The 16,103-nt window shown below is 43.4% G+C and overlaps 1 protein-coding gene across 2 annotated transcripts in view; it reads left to right on the top strand.

The window, feature by feature from the left end:
• Positions 1-6,667, top strand: part of CDKAL1 (CDKAL1 threonylcarbamoyladenosine tRNA methylthiotransferase) — a 705,817-nt gene extending 699,150 nt beyond the window's left edge. The window contains exon 16 of one of the 2 annotated variants that reach the window (XM_078446595.2): positions 6,291-6,667. In XM_078446595.2, coding sequence (XP_078302721.2) covers positions 6,291-6,368 — 78 coding nt within the window. In that variant the 3' untranslated portion in view covers positions 6,369-6,667. Of the gene's footprint in view, positions 1-6,286 lie in introns of both variants that reach the window. The other variant, XM_078446596.2, reaches the window with a different exon arrangement.
• Positions 6,668-16,103: the final 9,436 nt, after the last annotated feature.

The raw sequence follows: 16,103 nt of genomic DNA, 5'->3' as shown, positions 1-16,103 counted from the left end.
GTACTGACGTCAAATTTGTAGCTATGACAAGATTTCAATGCGTATCTCTTTACTATCTTGTCTTTTTTTTTTTTTTAGTTTATTTATTTTGAGAGAGAAGAGAGAACCTGCATGCATGAGTGGGGGAGGGACAGAGAGGGAGAGAGAAAGAATCCCAAGCAGGCTCCCCACTGTCAGCATAGAGCCTGAACTCACAAACCGTGAGATCATGACCTGAGCTGAAATCAAGGGTTGGACTCTTAACTGACTGAGCCACCCAGCTGCCCCTATCACACATCATCTTTTCTGATGGAGGTGTAGCAAGATATTACTTTGGTAATACCCAGTTTAAACTAACCGTTGATGTTATTTATACCCAAGTGAGGAAAAAAAAAAAAAAATATATATATATATATATTTTTTTTTAAATGTTTTTAAATAAATGGTTTCTTTTGGAATAATTTCTAGATTTACAGAAAATTTGTAAAGGTAACACAGAGAGTTCCCGTACCCCTCACCCAGTTCTTCCTAATGTTAACATCTTACGTTAACCATCGTACATTTGTCAAACCTAAAAAACCACTCTTGATACATTACTTCTAACTAAACTCTAGACTTTATTTGGATTTCACCAGTTTTAGGAAAACATTTCTAAGTCTCAGATGTCTGAGTTTGTATATGAGGTCAGCTCAGCTGTTTCAAATTCTGTGAACCTGAGTTTATGGGATCAATGTTATTGGATCACAGAATGCCACATTAGTAAAGAATTTTAGAATCTACATAGTGCTTACACATTTTTTTAAACATTTTTGTTTATTATTGAGAGACAGAGCATGAGCATGAGCATGGGAGGGGCAGAGAGGGGTGAGACACAGAATCCGAAGCAAGCTCCAGGCTCCGAGCTGTCAGCACAGAGCCCGATGTGGGGCTCGAACTCACGAACCGTGAGATCATGACCTGAGCCAAAGCCAGACGCTTAACCGGCTGAGCCACCCAGACGCCCCAGTGCCTACACATTTTTATGAAGAAGGCAAATAAGCTCTTTGGGGAAACTAAAATTACACAGGCCGACATAACTAGTTTTACATAGCATGCTCTACCCAGTGACTCCAAATGATGGTCACTTCACCATAGTGAGAAAGAATCCTCGTATACAGATAATACACTCGTGCCACATCGAAATGAAAAGTTCCTTACGTTGTAACGTGTAGAAAGGTCCCAATTCTCACGGTCCTTTTAATCTACTCAAGGAGGAATTTTGTGGCATGAGCCATCGAAGAACAGACGGGTGGACTTTAAGAAAGGGATACGATTGAGGTGTATTTCCACTTGCAGTGCGTCTGCGGAGAAGTGAGTCATCCCCAAACCATCCGGGTTTCCCGGGGGTAGGCATTTCATTTGGGCTGGCTGTGTGGATATGAGTTAATCCCAGGTACATGTAAGATGGTGTGATCTTACACGTCAACACAGCAAGGAGTGCAGGAAACACTCTGTCAACACGCATAACCGTGAGTCGGTCTACAGCTGATGCCTCTAAGCCATCTTATTGAGGAGCAGGGCGACCAGAATACATTTCGCCCTCGCAGTACAGATGGATACCAGGAAACCGAGCAGATGCATTGTGGCTAATCAGGCAGAGGCACAGCAGGGTAACTAAAAGCTAGGATTCACATGCCTCCGTGAACCTTAATTAAAGAGCTTGGTGCCTCCTTTTGTTTTATCTGTTGCCAGTGTCTGGTCTCCTCTTGTGATAGTTTTTTGGTTTTTATTTCTGTAAGTAACTATCCATTTGCTGTGAGAATCTAACGGAGAGACAGCAGAGCGCTATGTCTCTGAACGAGCAGCGTGACGGTCGTGGCTGCCCAAGAGTTAAGGAGATTCTGTTCCTGCAGCTGCAAACCGATGCTCGCAAGAGCCAAGCACAGAGGAGGCAGGAGAGGGTGGGAGGAGGAATCCAGGCTACCTCCGAATTCATCCCGCGCTGTCTTACGCAACAGCCAACAGAAACCAAATGTACTTAAGGGAGAGAGAGCTAAATTATTGAGTAGACTCCTAACAGCAGGCGAGTGGAAAAGACATCTGCAGATTTGTGTTTCACGCCCCAGTAATAAATACAGTGTTGAGAGAAGAAATCTGTCCTGGCAAACGTGTGGGGGTGGGGACAGACTCTGCTAACAGGCTGGCTTTTCCACCTTGATGAGATTTGAGGCAAAGGTTGTTGGCTGGGTCCAGCGTTCTTCCATGTGAGCTGGAGAAGGGAAAGAGGTGGGAAAGAGATACTGGGACTTGTAAATAACTAGGTTTCCTGTGGTTGGGAGATTAACCCCATGGCCGTTCCAGAGAAGCCCTGAAGAAGTTGCATCCTGTGGAGAATGTATCTCCATGCAGGAGCTGGATTAAGGGGTCAGCCCTCAAGCTTCTTGAGGCCAAGAACAATCTCCATAAATGTTTCTTGGGCCTCGTTTTGTAGATGCCTCTCACTGGCACAGACTCACATATGTTGCTGGAAGGCCATGGAAAGAGATATTTCCTACTGGCACTTTGCATGGAAAGATCGATGGGTACCCTTGGAAAGAGCATTGAGTTAGGAGTCCGGAGTCCTGAGCTCTGTTTGCAGTCCACCTTTTAAAGAAGACACTTGTCAAAGGAACTTAACCTCTGTCTGTGTCGATTTCTCAGGACAATCCTATTTCGTGATGACAGAGGCTAAGGATGGGCTAGTCAAACTGCTGTGGGCTGTGTTGCCCCTTTACACTGTCATCATACCTAAACCGAGATAAATCCATATTTTTAGAAAACTATCTCATGCCACTACCCCCTTCCGTTATCCCCAGTGCAATGAACTCCAATTACGGGGATTAGACCAGAGGCATCTAGACATGAAAGTATTCAGATGGTTTGGGCAGTGGGCCTGGGTGTGAAATCACCCCTATTTAAAAAACCCCTAATGCGATGCCCCTTCAGAGCATTGTGCTCACTCACTTATCACTAAGAGCATACAATTCCAGTGACCAGGGCTCAGTGACCTCGTTCCCGCATCCTGTGGTGCCTGCGTGACCCCAGATCCCCACTCCTATCCCCAGGCCCTCAGACCATCTGGCTTCATATTCTGGATCGTGATATCGACCTCAGGTCTGCCATGTTCCGGTGACCCATTGGTCTCTTCCCAGTATGCTTCTCTGTAGAATACAATAGCTCCAAAATGGTGATAGAAATGAGTCTTGACATGTGTGGGTTGAAGCCTGGTGTTCAGTCAATTATAATTAGTAAGTTATTAAGTCGGGCCAGAAACAGAAGCATGAGTTGGTCTCATTGTAATCTTGAATCTCACAAGAGGCCAGCAGACACACTGCATGGGAGATTTATGCAGCCCACATTTGGAGAAACCCACCATGCATTTTCTCCTAGTAGAAAAAGACTGGGGGAGAAACCATCGTGGCCCCCTTCTCCTAGTGTGGTAACGGATTTTTCTTTAAAGCATTTATCTTTTGAGAGTACAAACTGCTGTATTATCCTTAGCTGAGTTACTCGTAAACCACAGAGTCTGAGGTTCATAAAAGAAACATTGACGTTGTCATGAGTGAAGATTGATCAGTTGTAAATTGGACTGGTAGAAGGCACCTTCATTTTCCTTGAAATTGAATCTTGAAACATATAATTCCCCGTTCTTGATTTTTTTTGACCTATACTGCAGGCCCGCGTGCAATACAGGGTGGAAAGTATGGATGTAGAGTGCTCATTTTGACTGGAGACACTAGTTGACTGGCCTAGAGGCTCTTAGGCTTCTGGAAGCCTTCATTCTGCAGCTTATGTGTTTATTTAGGTTTATTGGGCAAGTTTGGGGTCTGGTTCGTTATATCCCTGCACCCACTATCATTCACGTGTCTCCAGAGGGCCAGTGCTGACAGGTTCTCAATAGAACATCTTGGAGAAGTGCACCCTGTGCATTCTCATCAGCTCTGGAAGGGTGTTTCTTGCACTGGTTGGGATTTGAGTTCGCCTGGGTGACTCAGCATCGGAGGCTGAATGAGCACGCTGAACTTGCTCCAGGGCATTTTGAGAAGCATTGGGGTTAGAGAGCTGTTACAGCCCTTGCACTTTTTGCCTCTTGTCCTTATGATTCAGCCAGAGACAAAAATCTAACTCCCGTTGGTGGGTGCTATCATCTGGGAAGCTGAGGACAGCCCCATGGAGCGGTCATGGTCCACTGCTGGAGAAGAGTGTAAAATGGCAAAGAGAGAAGCTAAAACATGACAGCACATGAGTGCACCCTCAACCAGCTCTCTTATCGTTGCACTAACTGGAAATAACCTTTTCAGCAGATGGCTTCAGGGGCATTTCACCTTCACCTCGGTACAGCGTTCCATTTGCAGCCATGTCTGTCCGGGTGTCTCTGCTTTCTAATTCATTAGGTGATTTTTTTTTTTTTTTAAGTTGGTCAGTTAGATTTTGGCTACAAACACTCTGAATCCATGAATAATGTGACCGTCCCCCAGTTTAGGCCTCAGGATGCCATCCCTTGAGACAACATGGAGGTGATGGACCAAGGATCAGACTCATGATGCGTTACCCTTCACTTCTCCCTCCCTCACCCATCCCACCCAGCTCCCACACGGATGCCTTGGTTTATCTTATTTTATTTTATTTTATTTTATTTTATTTTATTTTATTTTATTTATTTATTTTTTAAAGTTTTTATCTACTTAGAGCTTGGGCTCACAAGTGAGCAGGGAAGGGGCAGAGAGAGAGAGAGAAAGAGAGAGAGAATCCCACGCAGGCTCCACACGGTCAGCAAAGAACTCACAGACCATGAGATCATGACCTGAGCCGCAATCAAGAGTCGGATGCCCAACTGACTGAGCCACCCAGGCACCCCATGTATTCCCTATTTTAAATGCGGCATATTGGCGTTCTGCCAGAAAGGATGAATGTGACCGCTGAAATGTGGTAGAAAGGAGCCGACCAGGCCCCAGGCCTCTGACCCCTCTTGCCCTTCCTACTGCCTGTCTTCGGTCCATATCTATGCCTGTCTAACCCCTTCTGACCAGGTGCAATGCAGTCTCTTAGGAAACCAAGACCTCCAAGGCTTATGATGTGACTGTATCCTCAGGTTCTTTGGCTTTTTTCTTTCCTGATTCATTGGAAGGCCTTTCCAGCTTATCACCACAGCTGTCTTGAGGCCCCCGCCCCTTTCACAGATAGCTCTGGGATTCAGATTCAGAACTCAGGCAACCATCCTTGCCACCCTGCCTTTGACCCTCTATAGGGACAGCACAGTCCGGAGTTGTTTTAAACATTCCCTAAAAGCTTTAAGGACAAGCAGACAAAACTGTATGCATCTCTAAAATGGTTTGGAAAGCCCAGGATGGGGCTGATTAAGAGGAACTTGGCCATGGGGAGGTCAAGGTTCTTGGCTTTCCCTTAACTCAGCTGGTCTCTAATATCTATGATGCTTGAGGTTACCCTAAATGGTGTGTTAAAACTTCCCCTTACAGTAACTACACTATTGCAACTCCCAGATCTTGTCACACGAGCAGAGTGCCCATTTCTAAACCTTTCCCTTATAAATCTCTCAAATTCAAGGGTCTCTGAAGAGTTTCTGGGTATTAAACAGAATCTCCTGAATCCAAACAGTAGCAGGTAGGTTAACCAGGAGAGCTCCTTAACTAGTTAGGGCTCTCAGATGGCTGTGAGTTAGCTCTTCATGGCAGAAGCAGTTAAAGCAAAAGCCACTGAGGAGTCTGTGGGGACGATAAAAGGGTTTAACAGGCGTAGATGTCAGGCAGCCTCTTAGGTGGCCCCCAGGGACCCCACCTCCTGGTGTTCAGGCCCTTGTGGAATCCCCCCTTTTAAGTGTGGGTTGAACCTTATGACTTGCCTCTAATAAATAGAGGGCGTAATGGGATATCATGTCTGATATTGTTATGGAACCAGGCTGGATTGCTAGAGGGGAACCGCCAAACGACACTCAGAGATCTTGGCGGATCGGGGTTTTATTTCACACCAGCGGGCTCAGAGGAGATCCTTCTGCAGAGGTCTGAGTCCCAAGCACAAGCATGGGGAACAATTTATCATCTGTTACTTCTGCATTCCGCATTAGTAATAATTTGGTATATGCAGCAAGTGGGGCAGAAAGAAGAACCCGGAAGAGGAATCTCTAAGCTAGGGACTAGAGCTTATGTTAGTCTCGTCGGCCATCTTGTGGTGCATAACTTTACTTATTTTCCCAAAAATGCTAGTTTGCAAAAGATGGTGACTTCTGTGTTGTTTGTATTCCTTCTCTTGTGCTCTTCTTTGTTGGATGAAGTCAGCCGCCATATTGTGAGCTGCTGTGTGGAGAGACTCACATTGGAAGGAACAGAGGGAGGCCCCCGGCCGACAGTTCATGAGGACTGACTCCTGCCAACAATCGCTAGAGTGGACTTGGAGGCAGATTTTTCCCCAGTCCAGCCTTCAGATGACCACAACCTCTGTCCGCCCCCACCCCGGGATTGCAGCTTTTCGGCAACCCTGAGGCAGAAGACCCAGGTAAACTGCACCCAGATTCCTGACGGTTAGAAACTGTGAGATTATAAACGATGCCGTTTCAAGCCAAGTTTTGGTGGCATTTGTTAGGTGGCGGTAGATAACTAATCCAGCATGTTGAATTGTTGACCTCTGGTATCCCTCCCAGACCTGGGATTTTACGAGTTCTCAGGGGTTAAAAAAAGGAATGAGGCTCAAAGGTATCAACTATATTGATGCCCACGTTGTTCTTTTCTTTCTCCTCTCTTCTTAATAAGCCCAATAAATAGTTGTGCTTATCTGTTGGGATTCATTTTTCCTTGCACTTCAGACTTGTCAGCTAGCTGAGATCTTATTAGGCTGGCCAGAGAGAGTGAACTAATTCAGGCAGGAATCTTCCGGGAATTCTAGGAAGTCCACCAGGAAAAGGAAGATACCATCTGGTTGCTAATGCAGCGTGCTTTGCATGTAAAATAGGACAGATCCCAGCTCAAATAAGCACTTCTGAGGTGTCATTGATTGCTTTCGGTCTCAGCAGCTCTTTCCAATCCAACCTGTTATTTTCACCTTTAGCGCCAGGGCCCTTCAGCGCTGGTACCGAATCGTTCCTTCAGTCTTCTGTTTGAGGAGCTGCCATTATTTTCTGCATAGATATATTTGGGACTTAAATGCTATTGTTCAATAAAAGAACCACGGCGCTTTATTGTGAGTTGAGGAAGCCCAGGCAGGGTTTTGCCCCTGTAGTTCCAAAGATCTATTACTCTGCTGGACCAGCCCACTGAGTTAATGTTTCGTATTAAGATTTCTAGTCTTCATTCCTAGAAACAGAGAGGCAAGTGGCATGCTAACGCTTGATGTTGCTGAAAGAAATAAAAGATGTAGTTTGAAATTTAAAAGGCAAATCTTAGCACAGTGAACCAAATTTCCCTTCTTTTCCCCACCGGGCACATGGGCACACTTGACAATGATTGAGCAATGGTGTTTTTTAAACCAACAAAATGATCTAGAAGACAGGCCCTAAGGAGTTCAATCGTGTGAAAAAATTGTCTTGTGCTCTGAGCATATCAGGTACCTAGAATATATTAGGAACAACCACAACCACCTCTAAATAGTGTTCTGATTGTGAATCGTGACCAGCCATTTATCATAGGAGGCGTTGTTCTCCCGGGATGGGGGTTGAGAGAGAATAAGGAAGTTGTACGGTTTGCAACGTGTGGGGGGTGCCTTTACCCTTTTGTCCCGGTGACCTGGTGTCTTGGGCGGTGTCAGCCACTGAGTGTGTGCTCAGCATGGTGATTCTTGAGTTGCGCTTACTTACGGGTTTCTATCTGCAACGATTTTCACAAAGCAGTGTATTCTATGTTTTCTATAACGTACCAAAGAAAATACATCTGAGAATATCAATGAGGAAATGGAAACCCAGAGGTTAAATCCTTTTTAAATATCGTGATAAAATATGTGGAACATAAAATTGACTATTGTGGCTGTCTTCAAGGATGCGATCTAGTGGCCATTACATTCGTGATGTTGTGTAACCATTAACACCGTCTAGTTTCAGAACTTCTCATCACCCCAAAAGGAAACCCCTTACCTATTAAATAAGCACTCCTTGCCTTCTCTCCACCTCGCTGCTGGTAACCACTAATCTGCTGTCTCTACAGATACTTGCCTATTTTGTGTATTTCACATAAATGGGATCATATAATATGTGACTTTTGTGTCTGCTTCTCTCAGTATTTCTATCCCTTTTATGTCTTTTATCCATTGGTGGATATACTACATTTGGGCTATCCATCCATCAGTTGATGGACACAGGTTAAATGGTTTTCACATTAATTAACAACATGAACTAAAATTTTAAGTATCTACAACCAATTAATAGATTAATACTACTGTATTAGTAGTAATCGCTTAGACTAAGCTTCAGAAAGGGGCTATGTTTTTTAGCCAACAGATCACAGGAATGGACTCTTTTCTGAAAGCAAGATTCATGGTTCATCTTTGTCCTTTAAAATGCTGACAGGCAGGAAAGTATTTGAAAGATGTGATTATCCTGAGAAAACTGATCCACTGAAAGCTGGAGGATATTTTTATGGGTTCTGGCATTGGCAGATTAGAGTTACGATGGGGAAGAGTTGGGCCCACTGGTTGTGGAGAGCTTTCTGGGAGGTTCTGGGAAGGAGGTCCAGGAGCTGTCTCCTGGGTTATGTGTGTATGTGGACGCACTTTCCCTCGGCCTTTCTGGCTAGAGTGTTGTCAATACTCATGAATTATTTCCACCTCAGGCATGCAAACAGTCATCCCCTATCAAAGACACTCCACGGGTTGGGGTTTCTGTCACTCCAGCGTTTCACTGTGACTCCCAGTCTTGCTGCTGCACCTGGCACCATTGAGCTCAGAGGCTGGGATGGAATGTAGAACAGGAGTCCCCACAGCCACGGAGCCTGGCAGTAGGTCTGAGATGAAGAGTTTGGCTTTGCATGGGCAGAGGCATCTCTAACCCATGCTCACATGACAACGATGCTATTCCGGTGTGTAATTAGAAACCTTGGTTTGGAAGGGAATAGGTTTAGAAATTTCTGAGGCTTGGTAGGTGTCACAGACCAGAGGAATGGGGGCACACTTAGTTCCGCAGTTTGCACAGGTCTGCACTCGTTTGAATCAGCTCAGCCTTGTGTATTTGGAGACTTACATCAGAGCCCCTTTCAAGATAGCTCTCAAACTCATGTAGTTACATCGGGGGAGAAGAAAACGGCCATCTTCTTCTTAAACTGGGGACATGGGAACATAGGTGTTAGTCATTGCATGATGATCTTTATACCTTCTATAAATGTTATTAAAAGTCATATTATCTCCTGATTTTATTACAAATTCTTAAAATGCTCTACAGAAGCTAAGTGGTTGCAATGAAAATGGATAATAATTGCTTATACTTAAAAAAAGAGCCCATACCCTTAATGAGATCACTGTGTGTACCACCCAGCATCTGTTTGGTCTAAATGAGTCTAAATGAGTGATGCTGAATAATAATGTCCTGCATCCTCCACTGCTGCAGAGCCCAGATGTGGTCTGCCATTTCTGGTATTGGAACTTCTCCCTGGCCCACCTCTGCAGTTACTAGGACAAGATCCTACACTGGTTTATGCCTGCAAGTGAACATTGGATGGGTCAAAGTTGAAGTGATTCATGAACCTTGAGCGTGAGTTATCTACCTGTGCAGGATGGTTCTTGAGAACAGTTGCCTCGTCTTTCTAGAAGGGTGTTATCATGCTACCTTAGTCATGCTAATACGTGGCACATCTTGGAGTAAATGCACGTGATTAAATATGACTCTAAGTGTAAAAGGAAACTAACTTAGAATTTGGAACATGGTTAGTGCTCAACACATGATACTTATTTGAAAGCATCGGCAGAAGTCTATGTCAAGAGGCCTAGAATATTTTCTAGATGGAAAAGATGGAAACAACCAAGCAATATTCCAGGCTTTTTGGCACAACCTGCAAAGCATTTTCTTTTTTTTTTTTTTTTTTTAAGTTTATTTATTTATTTAAGAGAGAGAGCAGGGGAGGGACAGAGAGAGAGGGAGAGAGAGAGAATCCCAAGCTGACTCCGCATGATGGAGCCCAACACAGGGCTCAAACTCATGAATTGTGAGATCATGATCTGAGCTTAAATCAAGAGTCAGACACGTAACTGACTGAACCACCCAGGCGCCCAATAAGAAACATTTTTATTTTTGACTGGGCCATGACCAAAAAAGATTTAGCGTGGTTCCATGTGGATTTTGCATACCTCTCATGGGGGACCTTCTGGATGGAGGCGAGACAGTTCAAGATAATTCTAGAGTCCATATCCTCATATAGAAAACTAAATCCTTTTCAACATCTCTGCTGAACGGGCGTCCGTCTACGTTTGAACATCTCCACCGGCAGGACCTCACTACTCTTCTTTGTAAAAATGAAACACCTGCCTCATCTGTACTTCACGCCCAGGAAGCCCACCCACTGCCATTAGTCCTCCTCATCCTCAACCAGACCAAGTGCATGCTGGAGCGACTGCATTCCTAACAGATTGTTGGAGGAAAGTTGCCATAGCCTGTCACCCGGTGTATTGGGCCGCCATAGCAAAGTATCGCAAACCGGGCAGGTTGAAACAACAGACGTGTTTTCTTACGGTTCTAGAGGTTAGGCATCTGAATCAGGGAGTTGACAAGGCCATGCTCTGTCTGCAAGTTCTAGAGGAGGATTCTTCCTCGGCTTCTGGTAGACCCTAGCGTTCCTTGGCCTATAGATGCATCATTTCAACCTCTGCCTTTAATATCACGTGGCTTTCTCGCTCTGTGTGTCTGCGTCTCTTCCTCTCTTCTTACGAGGACACTAGTCACACAGGACTAAGGGCCCATGCGACCCCAGTAGGACTTTATCCTGACCTAACTAATTACATTTACGACAACTCTATTTTCAAAGATGTTATATTCTGAGATACTAGAGGGTTAGGACTTCGACATATTTTGGGTAGGACACAATTCAACCCATAACGCCACTCAGTCTATTTTTCTGTCTTCCAGAAAGGAACTCAGCCCTGCTGAGTGTCTAGGGAGAGGAGGTGTCAAGAATTGTTAAGCACTAGGAGAGCTGTGAGGGTGTCACCTGGAGTCCTTACCTCATACCCAGCGGTATCACAGAAGGTTTTGCAAAAAGATACAACATTAATGATTAAATGGTTGCTCATTGAGTCTTCTGATTTTATTCCCCAGGAGTTCTTATTAGTTTTCTTTGGTTCAATTTGAGCTGCAATGCTTCTGTGTTTCTCATTCTTTTCAAACTCATGTAATACCTCCTTATTTTATCCTCTGTGGATCCCCACCAGCGCTAAACCAGTGTCATTGAACTTGGCTTTTGGAGTTTTTGTCAATAAACATTAGATCACTGAAGTGTGCTTTGCCAACTTCCACACATCTGGTCTCTATTCTGATGCCTTCTCCTGAGAGGGGACGTACTCTTTCCGCCAACCCCACCTGAGGATCACTGAAGTAGTATGTGCTGCTGTGAGGTAAGGAGCGGCTAGTGCAGAGATGGTTGAAGGACTTGCCCACATCCCCTTCTCTGAAGCTCAACCCAGTATTACCTCCCCTGTGTGAGGCCGGATGGACCTGTACAAGTTGAGTTAAGGTTGCTGCTTCATAAGAGACCGTTGGTGGTGGGAGAGAAAGAGAGGGAGTTAGGCAGGAAATGGAGCGGCAAGAAGGGAAGACCACCTTAATCTTCAGAATTGTCTGGCTGACTCCTGGAGGCCCTTGAAATGAGAGGCCTCCACCTTGATCACCTACATCTTGATCACCAGAATTATCTGCCAGGCAGTTCTATGGTAGGATTCTAGGTGGAGCAGAAAGAGTCCCAAATGGGGGTGGGATACTGGTGACTGAGGAGGTCTAGAGACAAAGACCTCATTCGCTGGGTGGCTCAGAAATTTTAGAGTATCCCTGATTATGGTATATCTCCCTCCCTTGTTTGTAGAGGGAAGAAGCATCACTTCCAGTTAATTACAGGCTTATCAATGATTGTCAACACCATTCACTTTCCTTTCTTAATGGAAATGGTTCCTTTTAAAAAAAAAATTGTGAATTAATGAGTCAAATCTGTGCTTATTGGAATAGTTTCAGCAAATGCTGGTGAGGGAAAAATTACAACAGATTAATCATTACCACTATGATTCCACAGTTTTACCAACTCCTGAGAACATCTGCTTCCTTTAAGAGGGCTCTGCCCACACAGTTCTCAGCCCTGCACTGAGAGGTGGTTCACCCACTGCTTCAAGAGTCAAGTGTCCCCCTCTTTGAGTGAAGTGAGTTTTTTGCTGTAAGGAGAAGGAACTGAAGAGAAGGAATGAGGGAGGCAAGAAGGCTAAGAGAGCTGAGTATCCTATCCACTTCTCCTTTGGGAACTCCGTTTAAATCTTGGGCAGAAAGCATTGTCCAAACCCTCTGTCCCTAGAAGAACAGAGTAAGTTTGCCCCAGAAGAATTTGCTATGTTCTGAACACACTTTCCAGTCTCGGAAGCCGTGTGCCGGAGGGTGGACATGGGGGGCAACCTAGTACATCAGGAGCTGCAAAGCCCCGGAACGGATCTCTACACTGTCCGCTGATTGCTTGTGGCCACAGCTTCCTTTGCTTTTTGTGATTAGCAAGACTTGGAACCCCCTGGCATTTCTCATCTGCTAGAAGAGAATCAGCTAGACAGAACTGCATTTGAGTTTATCTGCTGCATTAAAATATAAGAACCAACTTGTCAAATTCTCTGAGAACTAATGAAAGGCAAATTATCATAATGGGGTCTCCAAGTAAAAAATATATGCATATATATACAGTACAAAAGCAAGCATGTGTATTACAGAATATTTGGAACATGTGGAAAAGCCCTAATGAGAAAATAAAACTACTTCTACTCCTAGTGATCTCTATTAGCATCTTGGCATGGATCATTCACAAATATATACACACTCCCAACTCGAATTGTACTGCTCACACTGTTTTGTAACACGTCCCCCTGAACTATATTGTTCATGATTTCTTAAGGTGTTAACTACTCCTGTAGAACTGATTTTAAAATGATCACATTAGATTTCATCGGGTGGCAGTGACGTAATTTATCTAACTAATGTTCTAATTATCGGTCATTTAGCTTGTCTCCAGTTTTTCACTATGACACGTGATACCACAGGAAGCATCCTTGTGTGAAACCGTTAGTGCACATCCTTATCAGATAATTGCTTTATTGTGTCCTTTTCCGTAGTTTTGCTATTTTCTGGATACATGTGTCGTCACTTAGCAATAGCAATTTCAAGTTGAACTCGTGTGTTATATTCAGGAAGCCCTTGTTGTATTTGCTCCCACCCATGAAACAGTATTTGCCATTTTAAAAGCACTACTTAAATTTAATAATTAGAATGAACTTTAAACATTGTCATATTCATCTACAAAACACGCTGGAATATTTGACTGCGTATTACTCTGCTCCGGGAGCCATAACACAATATCATAGACTGTGTGGCTTGAACAAGAGGTATTTATTTTCTTATAGTTCTGGAGGCTAGAAGTTTATGATCAAGGTTCTGACCATTTCAGATTCTGGAGAGAGCTCTCTTCTTGGCTTGCAGACAGGCTCTTTCTCACTGTGTCCACGCATGGCCTTTTCTTGGTTTGCACACACTCAGAGAGAGAGGGAAGGAGCAGTCTGGTGTTTCTTCTTATTAGGACACTAGTCCTATTGGATCAGGGCCCCACCCTGATGACCACACTTGAACTTGTTTACTTCTGTAGAGTCCCCGTCTCCAAATACAGCCCCACTGCAGGTTAGGGTTTCGGTATATGAATGTTTTAGAGGAACACAAATATTCAGTTAATGACAAACCGAGATCTTGAAACTTAATTATAAGTCCTTATCTTTGTACAGTACTTTTTAATTTTTTAAGCACTTTTACATACACTGTCCCGTTTCATTTGAAAATGAGTCCTATAATCTTCAAATTTCCCTCACGTTAGCTTCTGTGAAAATCAGGGTCTTGTTTCTCCCCCAAGTAATGCATGGATATGGCTTTCAAGGTCAAATAATAAAAACCTTACATGTTTGTAATCCAAAGCACTTGTATATCAAAGTGAATTTCCCCATAAGGAATAAATACTAAGATGATTCATTCCACAACCCCAAAATATTCATATAAAAAACGATACCCGTACTGTAATATAACACAAAATCATAAATAAAATACAAAATATAAAGAAAAATAAATTAACCTGTATTTACCTTTGAAAACCTTCGTGGCTAGTGTCAGGAAGATAAGAGGGAGGAGGGTTATTGTGTAGGATGACTTTCACTGTCACTAATGGATGTTGACTCCCGTACAGTATTAATAAACTCTTGTCCTATGCTGTATTTAGTGTAACTGGCAATAAGGCAGCAGAGGAAAGGGTCTTTGTAGGCAGCCTGACCTAGAATGAAGCAAAGTATTCCTAAGCTCACTCTTTCTGTAAAAGCAAAGGACTGTCCACAGGTGCTTGGAAGTAACAAAAAATACACTAGTGCCTATTGTGAGCGTCTTCCAACATTCTGAAAAATCACTGATTTCTGCCAAACACCGCAGCCTGAGACCCAGCATCCGAGCATGGGATTCGATCACCCACAATGTCGCAGCGAGTGAGAGAGAACGATTGCCTCAGTTGTGATCATGTGACATTCAGCGTCATTTACTACTTGTATTGCAAGATACCGCCCATTTATCAAGTTAAAATTTATTAGAAATGTTTGCTCGTCTTGTAGAACACTCACAGAACAAGTTACTTGCAATCCAATGTTTTACTGTATTTGATCAATCAATTTTAGATATTATTGAGTTCCTTTCAGGATCCATAGTATTTTAGCCCTTATGCTTCCTTTCCTCTCCATTCTCTTTCCCACTTTTAAAAAATTCAACCCATGTGTGAAACTTTAATATATCATGTAAATTGTTGGTGGACATTTGTCATATTTTGTACCTGCAGAGTCTCCTTTGAACACTGTTGCTGTTTTTGAGGAATTACCTGCCTAGTGATTCCCCTCCCTGTCCCATCGCTGGCAATTGTCCACTATCTTCTAGCTTCTAATATTGATGTTTAGATGCCTGCTGTGTACTGAATTCATATGTGGAAGCCCTAACCCCTAACGTGGCTATATTTGGAGATACGGCTTTTAGGAGGTAATTAAGATTAAAGAAGGTCACAAGGGTGGGCTCCTAATAAAAAGAGGAAGAGCGAGACCTCCTTCTCTCTCTACATGCACAGAAGAACGTGAGGGCAACAACAAGAAGGTGGCCATTGACAAACCAGGAAGAGAGCTGTCACTGGAACCTGACCATGCTACCACCGCCATATTGGATTTTCAGCCTCCAGAACTATGACAGGATAAATCTCTTTTGTTTAAACTACCCAGTCAGTGCTATTTTGTTATGGCAGCCTGAGCAGACTAACACAATGCCCAGTGCTCCTCTGACTCCTGCTCTTTTGGGTATAATGTAGATTCCCTTTTTAGAAATATTTAGGACCTGTTCTTTGTTTCTAGAGTTCTGAAATATGATAATGCATCTTGATGTAGGTCATTTAAAAAATATTCACTCATGCACATTTTCAGCTTGAATGGGACTTTTATCATTTGGATGTTGGACATTCTCATCTAACCCTTGATTTTCTTGCCTTTTATGTCCTCTTGTCCATCTTTATCATTTTGTGAAAGTCTGTATTGAATTTGCAAGTTTGGCTTTCATGTTTTTAACTTCTGGGAGCTCTTAAATGCTGATTATTATGATTATGATTAAATGGTATCTTATTATTTCATGCGTGTAGTATCATGAAGTTTTCTTCTTTCTGCATTACTTTAATTTCCCCTGAGTTTTTTGGAGGGAGGGGTATTTATTTACAGTTTTCTCTATTTTGGAAGTTTCCCTCAATAAATGTTGAGAAGGAGACCAGGGGCAACTTGTTTTCCATGCAAAACTCCAAACAGTTTCCCTGTGTTTATCTCCTATTGCATATGTACCTCCTTCATGCTGAAAAGTGATTATCTCTAGTACCTTTGCCAGATTTCTGAGA

This window comes from Panthera onca, chromosome B2 (assembly GCF_046562875.1).
Source record: "Panthera onca isolate mPanOnc1 chromosome B2, mPanOnc1 haplotype 2, whole genome shotgun sequence".
Taxonomy (NCBI): domain Eukaryota; kingdom Metazoa; phylum Chordata; class Mammalia; order Carnivora; family Felidae; genus Panthera; species Panthera onca.
Note: the sequence above shows the minus strand (reverse complement) of the source record. Positions and strands in the feature narration are given on the sequence as shown.